Raw genomic sequence first — 19,188 nt, 5'->3', positions numbered from 1 at the left:
AATATGTGAGAGAGCTGCTTTGATTTGAGACAGCTGATTTTGCCTTCAGCAGACAAAGGAGTTCTGATTCTGTTAGTATAGCTGTGGTGACGCTGTTCTTCTGCTGACATACAGCACTGAACAGTGGGAGATGATAGTATTGCATCAGACACAGTTATGTGCACGTGTTCTGTGAGATGTTACTGGACCTGTTGGAAGGCCCCAGCTAGTCATAGCCACTTCCCTTTACTCTGATTTTTAACTTCTTTAGAAACGTAACCATTGCTATTTATTGCCGTCATTTACATGGAAACAAAATACCTTAATTAATTGCCTTAATACCCCTAGAAAACTTAGGGTAAATGCATTTCACTGATGCTGATGTCATCACTTTGAGGTGATTTTAGTTTCAATGCATTTTTTACTATTTGTACTATTAATCTTCTGTCACAATTACTCTGATCAGTTTTGATGATGTTTGCAGTGAGGAGTGCAGGCTGTTGCACTGAATTAGGCTAAGCCAGCATCCATTCTGTAACTCATGGGTTAATGAAGTTTGCATTTGTCTGTCTTTGTGAATGAGGAGAAGTAGAGACTGATGGATGATTCTGAATGCAAATACAGACATTTTAAAACTGTTCTGGTCTAATAATCTAGATTGTTCTGAGAGATCTTGGAGTGCTGAGGTGGGGCTATGTCACAGGACCAGTGGGAGTTTCAGACAAAGTCCTGTCTTAGCCTCAGATTTTGGCAACAGTTTCAATTTAAAAAATTATTCTGGCCAGCAAGTACTAAGGATGGCAGATCATACCTATTTTAATAAAATGAATTATTTATTAAACAGACAGGAGCTAAAAGACAAAATATCTTAATCAGAGTTACTTACTACACAGTATAAAACTAAAAGAAATTACTAGTAGGTTACAGCATGACGTAAGCCAGTGCACATCAAGGTACCAATATTAAAACTAGCAAAAGATACAGTATTGGTTAGGAGTCAAATATAATTTACCATTGAAATGATGACAATGTACACAGATTCCTTCACTCAATCTCAGTGGGAATAACCAGGAAGCAAGCATTCCTACTCATGGGAAAAACTCCACACATTTCCGTGCAATGTGTAGATGATTTCTGCTTTGTGAGAGTTTGGTGTAGTTTTTACAGTTTGTAAAGTGAGGGGTCTGTCAGTGAGAAATCCAATTTATCTTCAAGATCTTATGTCAACATTAAGATGTTTATTGACAGTTGGGAGATGCCAGACCTATGTTAACCCTGTGGTGCCAAAAGAACTCACTACAAGACAGCTGTTCCTGTTTCAGTTGTCTGACCGGCTAACCAGCAACAGATAAGCTCTTGTTGGGGGCAAGGTGCCCGGCTACAGATCAGAGATCTCTCAAAAGAGAATAAGAGATGAACTTTCCTGTTCTGTCTGTAGGTTTCAAGTGAGAACACATCTGTGTGTTGTTTGCATTACAAATGGATCACTTTTGGTTACTAAGTAATGAAATCAGGATCTTACCTCTCTGCACATTAATACTAAACAACCTCATCTAATCTTTTAAAGTGTAATAATGTAGATATGGGCTTTTTCAGTGACTTCTATTTGCCATTTCACTTTTGTCATGCTGCTGTGATGGTTAGGAACATTGGTTAATTCTTAAGAAAGGTGTAAATAATGAAGTAAATGTCTTCCATCACATAATTTGAACGACAGTGATAACCAACAAGCCAAATTTGTGAGTTGTGAACCTCCACACTTGTTCATGCAGATTTTGTGTTTCCTCTACAAGGAATAACAGATTCATGTCCATCCACCTGGAAGTGGGCAGTGTGCTTACTTGGCTGTAGCTTTAACAACTCAGTGGAAATGCCACCAAAAAAACAATTGCAGGAGTGTGTTGCATGTGTATAAACAAAACTCCCCATAGATCTGAGGGAGTAGTAAATTACCAGTCACTAATTGAAGTAATTTCAATAAAGTCTGGCTTAGGTGATAGAAAATCAAAAGTTTTTCTCGACAAGCCTTTTTTCTTTCCTTTTCTTCCTCCTTTATTTCTCTATCTAATTACTTGTGGTTGATAATTTTATTTCTGTGTTTCACATGTACACAGTGGTGCTACTGTCTTGCAACAACTTAGAAATGTACTTAAGTTTAACTGCCTACATAAGTATTTGTGAGAACATGGCCAACAGGTTAATTACTTCTGTTAGTTTCTTGGAAGAGGCACTGGGTTCTTTCAAGGAATTGATGCCTAGCAGCTATTTTTGGAAATTGTTAGCAGCAAACATAAAAAAAATGAGTGTTATTTTAATTTTTTTCACACATGAGTGTCTGATAAATGTAAAAAAATAAAGCGAAACTCTTCTTCTGTGTTTGAAACCCCTAGAAGCTTTAATTACTGAAAAAAATCAGGCATAGCTAGTCATGCATTTTGAAAAGTTTCTGGAGCTTTGCCAACTAATGTGAGCCAATGTTGCTGAAGTGATTAACTAATTAATAGGTTGTTACAACATTTGAGTAGAATCTTGCACTCAAGTCAATAAAGCTTAAGGAGGAAGTAAACACTGTTGAGTGCATGAGTTAATCAAGGACTTAGTGCTTTGAAAGACCATCTGGGTCTAAATAGAGAGAGGACTTCATCTTGTAAAAGGTAAAACTGGGCATTATAGGGCAGCTGGTTCAGGCAGTGTTTTTGTCTTCTGACTTCTTTGTGTCACCACATTAAAATGACCCTACATGTAGTGATTATGGATTAGCAGTAATTAATTTGAAATCCTTAAAATTTAGATAGACTAGCCTCCAATTTTCTTATTCAGGGATGATCTCTCCACAACTTTGCAAAACAATTGATCAGAAACGACCATATTTTTGTTGCAAAAACTGTCCAGAATGGACAAAGGCATATCTACTCAGGGATTGGTGCCACAAGGAAGTACTTAACTCATCACTCAGTTATTAAAATCAGTGTTGAAGAGCTTGACTATGCTGATTGCATGTTCACTTGTGGGGGATCTCTAATAGGAATGAGAAGGAGCAATAGCAGTCACCATCACTTGAGGGACAGGCACCCTGCGTGCCTCTGTTAGATTCATGTGATACCTGAAACTTGGGAGCTCTTCTTTATAATAGAAGCTGTATTACAGATCTGCCAACAAAGTACTCATACTTCATTCTTGTGTCTTATCTGAGCCTTGTAACCTATTAAACAAGATTATAAATATAGTCATCAAGAAAAATAGGCTTAAGTTAAATGTTAAATTGTTGCAAAAATAAGAATAATGTACCTGATTAATTTTCTTTGTCAAATAGAACCCTAAATGGTGTTGAAACTTGTTACTTAATCAAAAAACTGTCTAAACTGTGTGCATTTACATTTAAAAAAAATAGAACACAATTTCTGCAGAAGATAAATAATTATGGTCCGTTTTTATAAGTGTATCTTCAATTGTTAGAACATACTTTAAATAGGAGCAAATATGTACCAATTAATTATGACTTAGAACATTATTCTTAGCTCATTGTAGAGCTTTATAATTCACTCTTGAAAAAAAGAAATCCCTGTAAAGGCACAGCACCATTTTAATTAATTTTTTTCTAACTGTTTAATTTTTAACTTTTTCTCCCAAAGTGTTTAATTTTTAAACGAGCTCAACTAGCTACATATTTCATTCTCACCATCATATCTCTAATGCAAGAAAAATAAAGTTTAATAAATTGGATCAGTATTCAAATTAAAGCCATTTAAAGTGATGCTCTTAAATGTTTATTTTTATTCTTCTGACATATCCATCAATCATATTAGCTCTTTAAAAATGAGAGCAGCCTTGAATGCACAGATGAGGTTTCACTAACAACAGGATGTGTTCTGCAGTGTTACAAACCAAGCAGTACCAAAATAATGGTAATTTTATCCACTTGATTCGGTTAATACAAGGGGCAAACATCCACATGCTGATCTAGTGCCTTGGAACTGCAATTTTCCAGGAACCTATAATACTAAAAAACCTGTAGACTGGAGAGATTTCAGGTATTTAGATAATGATAGAATACACACCTAAAATGACTGGATGAGTGAGAAAGCAAAAATCCCCACAAATGGTCAAAATTCAGAGCATTCTCTGTAGGGGCAATAGTTAAAGAGAAATTACTTTGGGGATATTTGCATTTTCATAAGTAATTTTCATTTCCACAAGAGGAACCCCCTTGTCTACAGTGCTGATTACAAGCCTCTCACAGGAGTAGTTTGTAGTGTTTCATAGCTGTACATTTTGTAGTTTCTGAAGGTAAGCCTTTTAAAACAGTATTTGTGCTTGATGTCACGGTTTGTAGGGGCTGATTTTTTTCACATTGTCCTAATTATTTAGCTTATAGGTACAGACCTAAAACTTTCCCTGGAGCAGTTTATTGGATTTGATTAGATCTGCTGCAGCACTGCAAGTATACTACTACTGATTTGGTGGCAGTAGAGTTTTCTTAGCAAGGAAAATGGTGACGTCTAGGCTATGGTCATGGGATCAGCTCCATGGAGTCTTAACGTCTCCTTCCTTCCCAGAGATGCAAATGATCTTGTGCTTACTGACTCCATTGCTGCAAAAATTGCTGGTGTTGGCCCTTAGAATGTAAAAAATGGCTAGCTGGGAAAGCTCATTGAATTGATATGTTTTCCTGTAAGTTTTGAAAGTGAGGAGTGCTCTCTGTTCTGGAGTTAGACATCCACTGCTAGGTACATCTGCTGCTGTGTCTGTACTAGCCAAACACAGGGTGACAGTCCTTCCAGCCCACACTTCCTACCAGAATTAATGGGACAATCGTACAAATGTTTCAGCTTCTATGCTTGTATAGGAAACATAAGCAAGGTAGGAAATTGAAAGCCCAGCTGAGACCTTTCTAGAAGAACACTGTACATATGCAGATACTATATATACACTAGGTCTGAATTCGGTGGTTTAACTGTAGTTTGAGTTGATACTAATTTAGCAGTAATTACAGTTCTCTGTAATTATACCAGTGGCACAGCTGGTTTTGTACTGGTATTATATGCTGAAGAAAAACCTCAGATTTTTCTGTTTTCTTCACTCCTGACAATATCATGTTTAAGTATCATTTTCACAGCATATCCTTTCTTACTTGTATGTTACTATATGAAGATGAAGCACTTTCCAGCACAAGCAAGGAGTTTCTGGCTGCTCAGGTCCTGTTGTAGAACAGTGCAGAGGACAAGAAGAGCAGATTTGGCACAGAGCCCAGCCACAGTGATAAGGTCCTATACTAATTTGGAGAGCTTATGCTACCTGTAGGTTACGTGGCACATTGTGAGTTGATGAGCAACATGACCATATTTTATCGTCTTCTGACAATGTGATGGCGTTATGAAGAAAATGGCAAGCATGTGCTACCCTTTAGAACGCCCATTAGGATAACCTGGAAAATGTTGGTGGCAGTAAAGAGAAGCAAATGTAATTTTAAAAAAGACTCCATTACTGTTGGACAATAATTTTGAAATCTTAGAAATGGTTCTCCTTTGTATCCAATATCAGGAGGCTGCTTGTTTACCAAAATGAAAATACTGATTTCTTTTGTAGAATCCCTCTCAATGTGAGAGACATTGTCTACTGTACAGGAGTTTCACTGATGGATGAAGATGTATGGGAGTTCATTTGGATGAAATTTCATTCTACTACAGCAGTGTCTGAGAAGAAAATACTGTTAGAAGCTTTAACTTGCAGTGATGACAGAAATTTGCTCAACAGGTAAAAAATATTCTATATTTGAATCTGTTACTAATAATCACTTCAACAGTTACGGATCATCACTTGAGCTTTAATCTAAAGGCAAGAAATTTGCTTTTCAAGTACAGGTTTACTGTCTTTACTGTAAGCCATCTTATACTTTTGCATTAATGCATATGAAAATTGACACATACTATCTTTTCAGTTCCAGATTTTCCTTTGTTCATTGGAAATGTTTAAAATCCTATAATAATTATTGGTATTTTTTGTTATCATGCCCTTTATATACAATTTCTTGATCAATCTGCTCTTACAGATTTCATAAAAGTGCACATGTAAAGTTGCACTCAGCTTTTATTAAAATCTTTTTACATCGAGATTTTTCTGATTCATAAATTCGTCCAGTCTTTGGAATCATAGAAATAAACCACTGAAGTCACTTGGAGACTTAAACAGTTCAGCAGTGATCTTTTTTTCCCAAGAGTTTCCTCATGGACTGACATTAGACAATGTGTTTGTGAAACTACATGTTCTTGTTTCTCCCACTAGACTTTTGAATTTGTCTCTCAACTCTGAAGTTGTCCTTGACCAGGATGCAATTGATGTGATAATCCATGTAGCTCGAAATCCACATGGAAGGGATCTTGCTTGGAAGTTTTTCAGAGAAAAATGGAAAATACTGAATGCTAGGTAACGATAAAAAGTCTTAATTTATTTTCATTTTCTTATCTTGATATAATTTGTGTAAATATTGTATAGTTATGTATTTATGTAAGTTCCTGAATCTAGTCCATTCTCTTTTTAATCCATAGAGATGTCTCTAAATATGAAATAGCTATATATGAGTCATAAATGCATTTATTCATGGATTATCACACAAACGCATAGAGACATTTGTCTCTTAGCAATCATCTGTATATATATTAGTGTATTGTGTCTGTGCTTATGATAATGAATTTTATCTATATGTCAAGTGCTGGAGTCCTATTTTTACACAGAGAAAAAACGGCAGTTCCCAAAGGAATTTTTCTGATTTAAAGTCAGATAGAAAAAACAGTATTTTCAAAAATATTATTTCAGCTGTGGAAAAAATGCACATTTTGAAACATTTCCATTTTCAAAAGGATGTTAATTTAGTGTCATCCCCTTTCTTTCCGCTCAGTGTTTTGGGGGAGTTTTAAGTAACAGAGGAGCGACATTTTGAATTAAAAATGGATGAACAGAAAGGAGACAAGGTTGCTCCTTATGCCTGCTTCTCTTTTCTCTTTGAACAAGTGCTACATGCTCCTACTCTGAAGCCCAGTCAACATTTAAAAATCCTTTTTGATTAAGATTTTGATATTAATTCAATGAATGAGAAATTTCTGTAGCTCTTTAGGGACAGCCCGAGGGCCTGAAAGATTGCACAGCAGCTCATCTGATACTAACAGATTAAAAAGGATCACAACTTGGATGAGATTCAGATTCTCAAAGGCAGGTGTCCAAGATTTTAAGGCATCCCATGCCAGGTCACACCTTTGATGTTGGCAGGAAAGGCATTGCAGATCTGTTCCATTCTAGACTTGTGAGGAGCCAACTATTGTACCACAGAATACTTGAAATGGTACATTTAAGGAGCTGTATTTAAGCAACTATATCCCAGTGCCCGATGAATACGGGTGCAAACTTCCTATAGGTTTCACAGCATCAAAGTAAGAGTCAAAGAAACTCAGACACTGAGTTTATTTTTCCTAAAAATTCAGAAAATTGTTCATGCTGTTTTGGATAATACTTAGTAATATAGTGAGATTTTAGAAGAAGTTCATCTGGGAAAGTAGGTTTGAGCTGGAATTGGTTTTGGAAATTTATATTGCAGGAGCATAGTTCTTGAAAGCCATCTCCAAAAAAGCTCAAAGAGTTTAAAAATTAAGAATTCTCTGCTTTTGGTGTGATTATTCCAGGAACTGGGCTTGTAGACAGAAACTGGATGGCAGATGTATTACTATTACACACCCAGATCAGATAGCAAATAATTTTTCAGGTTCCTCCAGGGATTTAGCCAGAGTTTAGGCATAAAGCCATACAATCTGTATTGCTACAAACACATATGCTGTAGTTGTGTCCTGCCTTAGTAAGTATATTTATCTGACAACCTGGCTAACACCTGTGATTTTAGATGTGCACAATGTTAAGCAGTGTAGAAAAATAGAAAATATTTAACAAACTGTGCCACATGCCAAATCTTTTGGGTGTTATAATTTAAAATAGCTTAACTTCACCTAGATTTTGAATTGTACTTATTTCACTTGCTTGGGATGCATCACTGTGCATATCTGAATTCATAACAATCAGTAAGGCCTCATCAAAGACCTGTTATTGTCCTTTTTTAAATGAAAATAACAGACAGTTTGTCTTTTTTGCTCGACACTCTCTTTGTGTTACCTTCATTCAGTTTGATCTCAAAACACAAGTCAGAACCACCAAAAAGAGCACCTCTTCTACAAAGACAGGCTGAGGAACTTGGGGCTGTTCAGTCCAGAGAAGAGAAAGGTTGCATGGAAACCTAATATCAAAATTCTAGTATCTGAAGGGCACCTACCACAGAGCCAGAGGGGGAGTATTCATCAGGAACTGTAGTGATAGGACAGGGAGGAATGGGTACAAATAGAAGAAATAAGTTATATATTAGGAAGAATTTTTTTACTGTGAGGGTGGTGAGATACTGGAACTGGTTGTCCAGGGATGTTATGAATACCCCATCCCTTGGCAGGGTTCAAAGCCAGGTTGGATAAGGCCTTGAGCAACCTGGTCTAGCAGGAGGTGTCCCTGCACATGGAGGAGTGGGGGTTGGAACTGGATGATCTTTAAGGTTCATTCTAATCCCTTAATGTTCTGTGATTCTGTGATCAGGTTTCTGACTTGAGCTCACCACGTTACAGCATATTTAAAAATATAAGCTTTATTGTAAAATTATGGTTCAAGAAGAACATGCACTTCTTGGAGCAAGTGTCAAGGACAGTCACACAGGTGATATGATGCCTAGAGTATCTGACTTATGAAGACAGGCTGAGAGAGTTGGGAATGTACAGCCTGGGGAAGAGAAGGCTCTGGGGAGACCTTATAGCACCTTCTAGTACCTAAAGGGTCATTACAGGAAAGCTGAAGAGGGACTTTGTACAAGGCCATATGGTGATAAGACAGGGGGGAAAAGCTACATACTGAAGGAGGGCAGGTTTAGATTAGATAGCAGGAAAAATTCCTTTACTGTTAGGGTGGTGAGGTGTTGTTGGATAGGACTTCAGGCAACCTGATCTAGTGAAAAGTGTCTCTGCCCATAGCAGGGGGATTGGAACTGCATGATATTTCCAACCCCAACCATTCTAGGATTCTATAACACAAGTAGACTTTGTCCCAAGGCATCCTTTTCCTGCAATTATAATTTATTCATTAATTTGATTCCAAATTAAAATACTTTGTATGAAACATTAATTTAATAAGGTGATATCTCAGTGGTGTTTTCAATTTTCCATTTAATTTAGTATAAAAAGTGTTGATATTTCAGATAGGAAAGTGAAATAGCTGAGAGGTATTAAATTACAACTCTATTTCCTCTTACTTTTAAACATAGCATGTCAAGGAGTTAGAATTGCCACAAAATATTGTTAATCCTTCATATTTTTACAGTATGCTTGTATTCACATTGTCCAGAACATATTGATGTATAACATCTCCAAAGTCACTCATATAATTTACACAGCTGACTTAAAAATTGAGGTGCCTAACAAGTCTTTAGGAAGAAATCTGTGGGACTAAGACTGCTACAACTCTGAAAAAGAGAATTGAAAATACTACGCTTGACTTCATGTTACCTGAGCATGCACTACCTTGTCTCCTAAAGCATTTTCATCCTGTGAGCACGTGTCAGTGTGTGAAAATTTAATATATCAGATGCCTATAAGAATTTCTTCATTTTCAAGTGCTGAATCATTTGTCAGCATTTGGGTACTTGACAGTATTTGGGAAGGCATTTATATCTGTCCAAAGTAAATGGACTATGCTGCCTCTAGAGATTGCACAAGTGCAAAGCCTGTACAAACGTGAGGCACTGGAGGGTTTGCATCCGCAGAAAGAAAGGTGCAGTGGAGAGTCTCTGTCTCCAGAATGTTTCCTTGAAGTTCAGGCATATAAGACCCTGGTTCTGTTGTGCTGTTGTCTTTCCTATGAAGGGTGAGAAGACTGACACTTGTAAGACCAAACACTTTTCCTATTTATTCTTATGTTTCTCACCTGCAAAATACTGTTTTGGAAGGTGACTTTTCTAGCTTTTTTATCAGCATGGCTTCTGTAGAAATTGCTGTAAATGGCTGACTTCTTACCAAGTATACATAATGGGCAGTAATCAGTACAGGTGTGCATGAAGGTACCATTTGTAGTGGAAGGAATTCTGTTACTTCTTGTTTGCATTGTGGTGGCTACAGTGGACCGTAAGAAAAATAAAATCCCTGCAGCTATTTTTCTGAAGTTGTTTGTCTAAAGTGGATTGGTAACCTTGTCAAAATACCCCATCAAGAGGAATTTCCAGTTTTCCAAACAGTCAATTATGTCTGAGACTGTAATAATAAAGGGCTTTGTTAGAAAGCCTAAATGTACTTAAGAGTACCATGAAATCCCTACTTCCCATAGTTTGCCTCTGGATGTCTGTATATGCCAGTGTGACTGAAATTTTGGGAAAATAGATGTACTTGCTGAAATAGCCATTAATAATTCATTTATTAGTGGTCAGGGAGTAGGATTTTTGATACCTCTAACAGTGTTTCTCCTCACAAGAGCTCAAGATAACAAGCAATATAGCATAAACATTCCCTAAAAGAGAATCCTGTCAAAGAGATCCTAGTTCTCTTCCCTCCCCATCTTTCTATACCTATTGCTTTGGCTCTCCTTCTCTTTCTTTCTCTCCTTTGAAAGAACTGTGGCTTAGAGTACCTAAGCATTTAATGGTAATCAATTTGGGATTAACGGAAGCAGAACAGAAAGCTCTGACTGTGCTGTTCATTTCACTTTGAATTTTGAACTCTGTCTATAAATCAGTCTGTAAAAGTAGACAATGAATTGAATTGTTCCCCCAGATGAACATAATTTCAGTAAAGTCTATTGGTAATACTTACACATGTCTTTCAGGAGATCTGGATTCCCTACCTTAAAACCAGTGTTTAGATTAGCTAAATACTGCTTTGGACATACGTGCAGCTATAGATAAGGGCAACTATTTGTCAAGTGCCTTTTACTATGCTGAATGACATCTAACTTGATTTACTTCTGGTTTCCAATGGAATTATACTCTTCATGCTGGAGACTGAGAAAACCCCAAGCCCCCAAACAACAAACCCCACAAACTATTCCAACATGAAATGTAAAACTTGGAGTGATCTGGTCAGTAGTGATAATAGTGCTTCATTTGGAGGATTGAAAAAAACTTCTAGAATACAAGTGAACAGGAAGATTTGAACAGCCAATTTCAAAGCAATTGCCTGCCAAATGTCATTCCTGATTGCTTCTGTATATCCTTTAAATATTCCTTGCCCAGGCTTTCAAATTTTCATTCCAGGTTGGTTCTTTGAAATGCTGTGTTGTGGCCCAGGGGATTATTTTAGTAGTATTACTCCTATCAGCATTATTTATTTTAATTATCAGGTACTGGAACAAGAAAATTTGATTCAGTTTAGTTTTTGAGAGGCTATTTGTAATGTAGATGAGATGGATGAATACAAAATGCAGAGAAGGCTGCAGCACATCAAAAAGTCTGATTTAATGGTACAGCTTGAAGCATTCCTCAGAATAATTCTCCATAGTTGCTGCTCTGCTCCTTCATTGAACCTATATTTTAAGCTTTATTTCACAGAATCAGAGAATAAACTGAGTTGGAAGGGATCCACAAGGAGCATTGAGTCCAACTCCTGGCCCTGCACAGGGCCATTCCCATGAGTAATGCAGTGTGCCCAAGAGCATTGTCCAAACACTGCTTCAACTCAGACAGGTTTGGTACTGTGAGCACATCCCTGGGGAGCCTGTTCTGGTGCCCAACCAGAGCAGAAAGAACCAACCAGAACCAGAAGGGTTCTTCTGGGTGAAGAACCTTTTCCTGATATCCAGCCTAAACCTCCCCTGACACAACTTCAGGCCATTCCCTCAGGTCCTGTCACTGGGCACCACAGAGATCTGTCCCTGTCCCTGTCCCTCCTCTTCCCTTCATGAGGAAGTTGTAGACTGCCATGAAGTCCCTCCTCAGACTCCTCTGTTCCATTAAGTGGGAGGTGGTTTGGTCCTCTCCTCCTCTGAAGCACTCGTCTGTGCCTGTAGTTATACTCATTCTGCTTAATAGCATCTGACTTAATAATTACAAACATTTCAGCCTAGAAGAAGGTCTCAGTCTAGGTTTTTGTTCTGAAATACCAGTACCAAGTTCCAGTTCTATTCCTTTGATCCCCCAAAATCAGTCCTATGCCTTCTCCCTTGATTACAGAAGATTACTTTGTAATTTTCAGTTGACCTGGCTCTTGCAGTAACTCTCTGTGCATCTTTTTTTTTTTTTGCCCTTGCAGGTATGGAGAAGCATTATTTATGAATTCAAAGCTTGTTAGTGGAGTCACGGAATTCCTCAATACTGAAGGAGAACTAAGAGAGGTAATTTTTGAATGACTTCTGTCATGTGAGGCTGTGTTCATTGCAAGCAGGGATCAGGGCAGGAACAATGATATGATTGTCCAGAAACTCTGTTCTCTCTGCTGCAGTTGAAGGCCAAACTGCCTGTGCAGAACCAAGTATGTTGGGTAGCACAAGGGTGAGGAGCAGGTCACAAAAGCACATAAGTGTGTAAAGGAGGTGTCAGGAGGGGGACTGTGCAGGCAATTCTTTGTGCTTGGCTGAATATGAAGGTTTGTTTTTTTCTCTTGACTTGGTTGAGAAACTGAAGATGGGATGTTTCTATCTTCATTAGCTTATGCTGCAGAGAACAGTCCTTGAAAACATCAATGTTGAAAGTAGAAGCTGCCAATGTGTTCTCTGTTTTTCTCACACTATTTTCCATGTGAGAAAATCTGCTAACTGAATATGCTGGCCAAATGATGTCACAATAATTTGTACTTCTTATTTAGATGGGAAAAAGTTCTCATTTTAACTTCTCTGTTCTGACTGAGGTAGTTGTGCAGTTGTGCTGCACCCTGTGCTACACCTACTCAGTGCTGCTCCAAATGGATACAGTGATTCTTATGCAGCACAACCACCATTACTTGAACTCTGATTGTGCTCTGATGTTTTGCATCCAGCCATTTGTCTGCACTCAAGTCTAGTGACCTCAGTAGCTTAGGGAGGAGCCACAGGTGATTCCTCCCTAGGTGGGGGTCATTCCTCCCCTCAGGTGGGAATGACATTGTTGGTTAGATTTGAGTATCTGCCCTCCCCCAGGAAGTCTTCTGTACTCTTAGTTTCCACTTTCATGATAGGATTGGTAAGTTGTCTGGTTATACTTCCCTAAAAGAAGCTGGTATTGTAAACATTTTGGTATAAAAAGTACAGAGTTCAGGTAAAGTCTGATTTTGATAGTTTCCAGGTCCTTTTCATGCTTTTAACTGTGATGGGAATGAGACAGTTGCAGAATCAATCTTTTCAGTTTTGAGACCAGTCACAGAGATATTTGTGGAAGTCAGAATTTAGAAACCAAGGTGAATTTGGTGTCACCAGGAAAAAAATAATTAACTAGTTATTCATAAGTGTTGCTAAAACCATCTTAATTTTGTATAAGTCTGCAAACTATTGTGCAGATCAGCCTTACAATTTTCACTTGAAAAGAGCAACAATAATTGAAAACCTGCCAGCGCCATTGGTTATAACAATCCATGTGCTGGTGCTATACTTTGAGTATACACAAGAACAGAGCAAAAGCCTTTTCAGTCTGCAGAAAAAATGATCAAAGTTTTCTCATAAGGGAAGGAGTATGTTTCAGGCATTCAAAGATTGTCAAATGTATGCCCACTTGCTATTTTGCCATTCTCTTCTCACTGTAAGCATCCCTTCCTTTTTCAGCAACTGACATGTATTATATAACCAAAAGGGATCTGCACATCAAAATAAAATTAATGTGTTTTGAAGCTTGATAAAAGCAAAGGGCATCAGGATGGCCTTCTGCTGATATTTGCATGTAAACCTTAATTAGAAGCCATTCCAGTGCTCCTAGTTTGGTTTCTTAGGTACAAATAAAAGTTTAAAGCAGCTGTCTACACAGTGCAGCAGTTGAGCTGCAGGAGGGAAGGAGATAATTATATTAATGTGATCCAGCACTGACATATCAATATCTTCCAGTGCAATGTGAACCAATTGCATCACATCTAATTGACAGTTTGCTGTCTTAATATATTTCCTATTAAATCTTTCTACCTCATACTGCATTTACTTCTACATTGATTGTGGAAGTTTGTTCTAAACGTCTGACTTATTTGTGTGCACTGGAAATACTTGCTTTTTTAGTTACTGCAAATTTAACCTGTTAACTTGTATTTCCAGCTAAAGAACTTCATAAAGAGTTACGAAGGGGGAGCTGCTGTCTCTTTCTCTCGTGCTGTGGAAACAGTAGAAGCCAATGTAAGGTGGCAAAGGCTTTATAAGGAAGAACTGTTCCAGTGGCTAAGAAAATCCTTGACACAATAATCTGTTTTTTTAGCTAATCATATAACATGATTCACTGCAAGAGGAAGAGGAGAAATTTTAAAAGTGTTCAACATGAAAATCATGAAGACAAGATCAGATTGCAGGGATAAGGTTTTTGGTTTATTGTTTTTTTCATTGTGGATTTTTTTTTTACACTGAAATCTTGTGAAATTGTCAGATTTTCAGAAGAGAAGATCATGAATGCTTGTGAAACCCAGTCCTCAATGTACATAACCAAACATGATATTAAGTGGTGCATGTAAATGTCGGGGAAAAAAACCAAACAAAAAATCCTTCAAAGACTATTTTGTGCATGCTTGTACTGTCTGCCTGTATTTTAGCATGCGTATGTATAACAGCAACATTTCGTATGTGAGTTCCGGTTACATCAAAGTTGGGCATTATACAAAGCACAAAGACTCTATGACAATCACTATTTCAATGAACAAAAGGAAAGTAAGGAAAAGGAAATGCAGAAGGCTTCCAGCTTGGGGTGGTACGAGATGTAAAATCATCTTTCCCACTTGCTGCCAGTTTGTCTACCACTCAGATTGTCTCTTAATGATTGCAAAGATTCCAGCTCATTTTTTGAGTTACTAGTTGTATCTGCAGTCTCCCTGTTCCTTTATTTAAATAAGCAGAATAGTAAGAGAGGAGAAAGAGAAAAGGGCCAGGAGCAGGATTAGAGAGAGAAAATGAGAAGGACATCATCATTACATTATAATCATATACATTTGTTCACTGCTGATCAGTGAAACAATGTAGTTTCAACTGTGAACGTGTGCTGGGGCAGGAGCTTTGCATTGATAACGCAGAATCCATGAACCACCTATTCTCAGCTACTTTACAAGGCACTGAAACTCACAATGGATCACCCAGGTCATCCAGCCTGTGCAGTAGTAAGTTTTTTAGCTCATAGTGCACAAGTATTATAAATTAACATAGGATTCAAATGAAAATTAGGAAAAAGGGAGAATATCTTGCATACAAAGACTTAAAATTATCCAAGAGGGCTGTCTTGCATGTGGTAGACCAGTCACTGTAGTGATTTATTATGATAGACAGGTCTGATTCTCTATATGGGCAATACTTTTGCAAATATGGAATGTACTATTTATGTCATCATTGAAAAGTGAAATATGGAGAAAGTGAGGGGGTGTACATGTGTTTATTTGTGTTTATTTGACTGATACTAAGAACATGGTTTTCTTTCTGTTCCCTTGTACTTCACATAGACTATTGTTCATGAATGACATTTTTCTTAATGATGTTTGTTTCTTCTCAATCCTTAATCTGAAAGATCAGTGACGCAGTGGAATTGTACAATAACTATCTGCACTCTGGACCTAAATGCTGAGGATAAAACTGGTGGGGGCCAAATACTCTCTCATGTCTACACTGTGAAGGAAAAACTACAAGAATACAGTTTTCAGGAGTCAGATTACAGCGGCTTCAGAGATAGAATGTAGATGTGGGACAGTGTTTCTTTGTCCCGTCCCAACCTATCCCAACCATCTGACCACATCATGGCTGTGTACATTGGGAACACGTGGCCCACCAACGCACGGAGCAGCCATTCTACCTGGTTGTTCCCTCACAAGGCATGGAAAATAATCAACATGCTTTACACTTACAGTTGCTTATCCCCAGTAAGTTGTGAAAAGAACCAAACCCAACAATCTTCAGATATTGTCACAGTTACGTGGAGACAGTATTGTTTTCTGGGCTCTCATTCCCAAGGTATTCTGCTCCATCCCATAACTAAGCTGTTGTACCGATATTGCACCTGTCATTGTGTGCCCTTTGCTTTCGGAGGCTCTTGTTTGTGGATTGAGTGCAGTAAATCCTTGTGGGGCCATTTGTTCAGCTGTTTGGCGCTGTGTAGCACATTAGCTTGACTCACATATAACCAAAAGAAGAGGCAATCCTGTGGTCTTCTACTGTTAACTCTTTGCCTTATAGTAAGTCCTAAACCTTTGTGCTACATTGCAGTGCTAGTGAACCTGCTGCCCAGAGACATTATCATGTCAAAGCTGAGTGAAATCCTCCTCCTTCTTTGTATTTTACCTACCTCACAGGGGTGTTGTGAGGCTTGACAAATGTTAGCAAAGCACTGGAATATCTTCTTATGAAAGGCATTTAAAAAGTGAAAAGTATTATTTTATACGGTTGACCAAACTCAACCTTAATGCCAGTATGCAGCGTCACATTTTTAATTTCTACTGAGAAAAATCACATGCAGACTTTTTTTTTTAATAATAAAAATGCAAGCCAAATACTATTTAATATAACCTCTGCCCTTTAATGAAGGCCAAAATTGTGATATCCAAAGAGTGTGCAGAAAGCCAAGCCCTCAAATATGAATTGCTTGGAGGATTTCAGAGAACAGAAGAGTGTGAAATGGTCTGTACCTTAACACTTTTAGTCAGTATTGTCTTTGATGACTTTTCTTTTCCAGAACCACAGATGGAACAACATACCTTGCAAGTTCCACATAAAAGTTTCTGGTCTTCCCACTGATAACAGTATATTCCAAAGTCAAAAGTTCATTACAGCCTGTGTGTTCTGCACAGTGCACAGAAATTCCCACTCTTGCTCATTTGGATTGAAGTTCTTGCACATTTAGCTGGTGTTGGATGTAAATTGGTATTTTAGTGGCCTTGAGCAACTGGTCTGCCACAGATATCAAGTCCTAAATGTATACCTTATACATACCTGTTGATGTGTTGCTTATAATTGTTGTATTCTAATAATGTTAGTATTATTGCTCTAAGGTTGAACTGGCCTTTCCATTATAATTCTCTATTATTTTATTTTTATGTTTTGTATTTTGCTGTTTCACACTGAATCAGGATTATATTTAAATGGATTAAATCTAAAAACCCATAACTGTTTTCTGCAATATTCAAACATCCTGCATTTTATTACATGTCTTTAGAAACCTTTTTTAAAGAAGTTTCACACAGCTGTGTGTTAAAGAATAGTTGATTCCTCATGGAAAGTTCTAATACAATTTGCTTAGAAAAATCTATTTATCATACTGATTTTCTTTCTCTTTTATCAGTCCTTTTCTTCCCTTGTCCATGTCTAAAGGCAGTCCTCATTTTTATTATTTGGACTGTGATTAGGAAGCCAAATACTTCATACTTTTCAGCATTTTCTAATTCAGTGTTTGACTTTGTCCTTTCTAGTGAGAGGAGATTGTGCAAAATGTGAATGCTGTGTGGACATGGACATGGGTGTCATTTTATAGAGATTTGATGAGGGTAGAATCTCTAATCAGCCTTTGTATGACTCAGGATCCTTTGTAGTTATTAATTGATATGGTTTCCAAAATCATATAGGAAGACATATGAATAGACATGATTCTATGCCAGCATAACAAAATAGCTATTGTATTTTTATAAAACTGTCCACTACAAGTATCTGACCTATTACTTTGTAGCTGGTAGAATTATTCATGTATCCACTGCTAATAGCTGTTAAAATGGTAGTAGCTACTAATTGTGACAAGGGCAGAATTCTGTGAAAACATTTTTGTGAAATGACATGTCATTTCTGCTATTACTGGGAGTACTTGGACATTAATTATGATTAAAAAAAAAACTTCATATGTTCTCAAGTGCATCTAAATTTGTGACCTTTGATTATCATTTCTGCTATTACTGGGTGTACTTGGACATTAATTATGATTAAAAAAAAAACTTCATATGGTCTCAAGTGCATCTAAATTTGTGGCCTTTGATTATCTTTTCAGTGAATATAGCAAGAATTCTGATATTACATGGAAACTGAAAGTGAATTTGTGTTGTTTTTGGTCTGTTGTAGATATTCCACTGGTCTTTAAAGTGCCAAAGGAAATATGCCCTGATGTAGAAGGGTGCTTTCACAGCAAAGATCCTGAACCATACAATTAAGTCTTTAGTAGTAAGTAATAAAAAATGAAGAGTGTGTATATGTGTGTGTGTGTGTGTGTGTGTGTGTGTGTGTGTGTGTGTGTGTGTAAAATCCTCCATAGAGTTATTTTTCTCATAAAAATCTAATTTGGATAGAATAAAGCAAAGCTAATATTTACAGGGGAGGGTGCCTTTATTTAGATACTTGCATAATAAGGTTTTGGTTTTCCACATGATCATAAATGATACTGAAAACAGACTTTGAGGAAAATGTGCAACTTTTTCTTTGAGGAAAATGGATGTGGGTTTGAAAACTGCTAATGTATATAATCAGCTTATACTCACTCTTGCTATGAGTACTCATCATATCAGGCTGCCTGCCCTAAGCAGGATATATAGCCACAGTGTCAGTATGGGCATGAAGGAGTAAAAGGACCATCCAGCTGTGAAGCAGCCTGAAGAGAGTGTTTGCCCAGCTATGGATGGAGCAGTCAGAAAACTGTTGGCTGTATCACCTGCCACTGCTGCCAGACCACCTGGGTTAGGAAAGCAGCTGGGAACCACTGAAATGCAGAAAGGGTCCATCCAACTTTCTTTCAGTTGTATGGAAAAGACAGAAGGTCCCTTGGCTGAGTATGGGTTGTGGGTGATCTTCAGAGATGAATGTCATTGCCTTGTGCTGCAGAAAGCAAAGGTCCAGCTAATGAATATGCACTGCTAAGAAAAAGCATAAGCTCTGAGCTCTGGCCACCCCAGCTGAAAAGCACTGACCAAAATGTTTGTAAAGGTCTAGAATATTATAGTGTCCCTTCTTCAGAAGTATTTTTGAACAGTCAAATATTTAATTATCTAGTATGAATAGGAACACAGACACTGTTTTTCTTTATGATGTTTCTGTTAA

The 19,188-nt window shown here is 37.5% G+C and overlaps 1 protein-coding gene across 1 annotated transcript in view; it reads left to right on the top strand.

The window, feature by feature from the left end:
- Positions 1–18,403, top strand: part of TRHDE (thyrotropin releasing hormone degrading enzyme) — a 203,557-nt gene extending 185,154 nt beyond the window's left edge. Inside the window, exons 16-19 of the mRNA XM_053943823.1 lie at positions 5,566–5,733; positions 6,262–6,402; positions 12,291–12,372; positions 14,248–18,403. Coding sequence (XP_053799798.1) covers positions 5,566–5,733; positions 6,262–6,402; positions 12,291–12,372; positions 14,248–14,391 — 535 coding nt within the window. The 3' untranslated portion in view covers positions 14,392–18,403. The remainder of the gene's footprint in view (positions 1–5,565; positions 5,734–6,261; positions 6,403–12,290; positions 12,373–14,247) is intronic.
- The last annotated feature ends 785 nt before the right edge of the window (positions 18,404–19,188 follow it).

The sequence above is a fragment of the Vidua chalybeata genome, chromosome 5 (assembly GCF_026979565.1).
Source record: "Vidua chalybeata isolate OUT-0048 chromosome 5, bVidCha1 merged haplotype, whole genome shotgun sequence".
Classification (NCBI taxonomy): Eukaryota; Metazoa; Chordata; class Aves; order Passeriformes; family Viduidae; genus Vidua; species Vidua chalybeata.
This window is presented reverse-complemented; position numbering and strand designations above follow the sequence as displayed.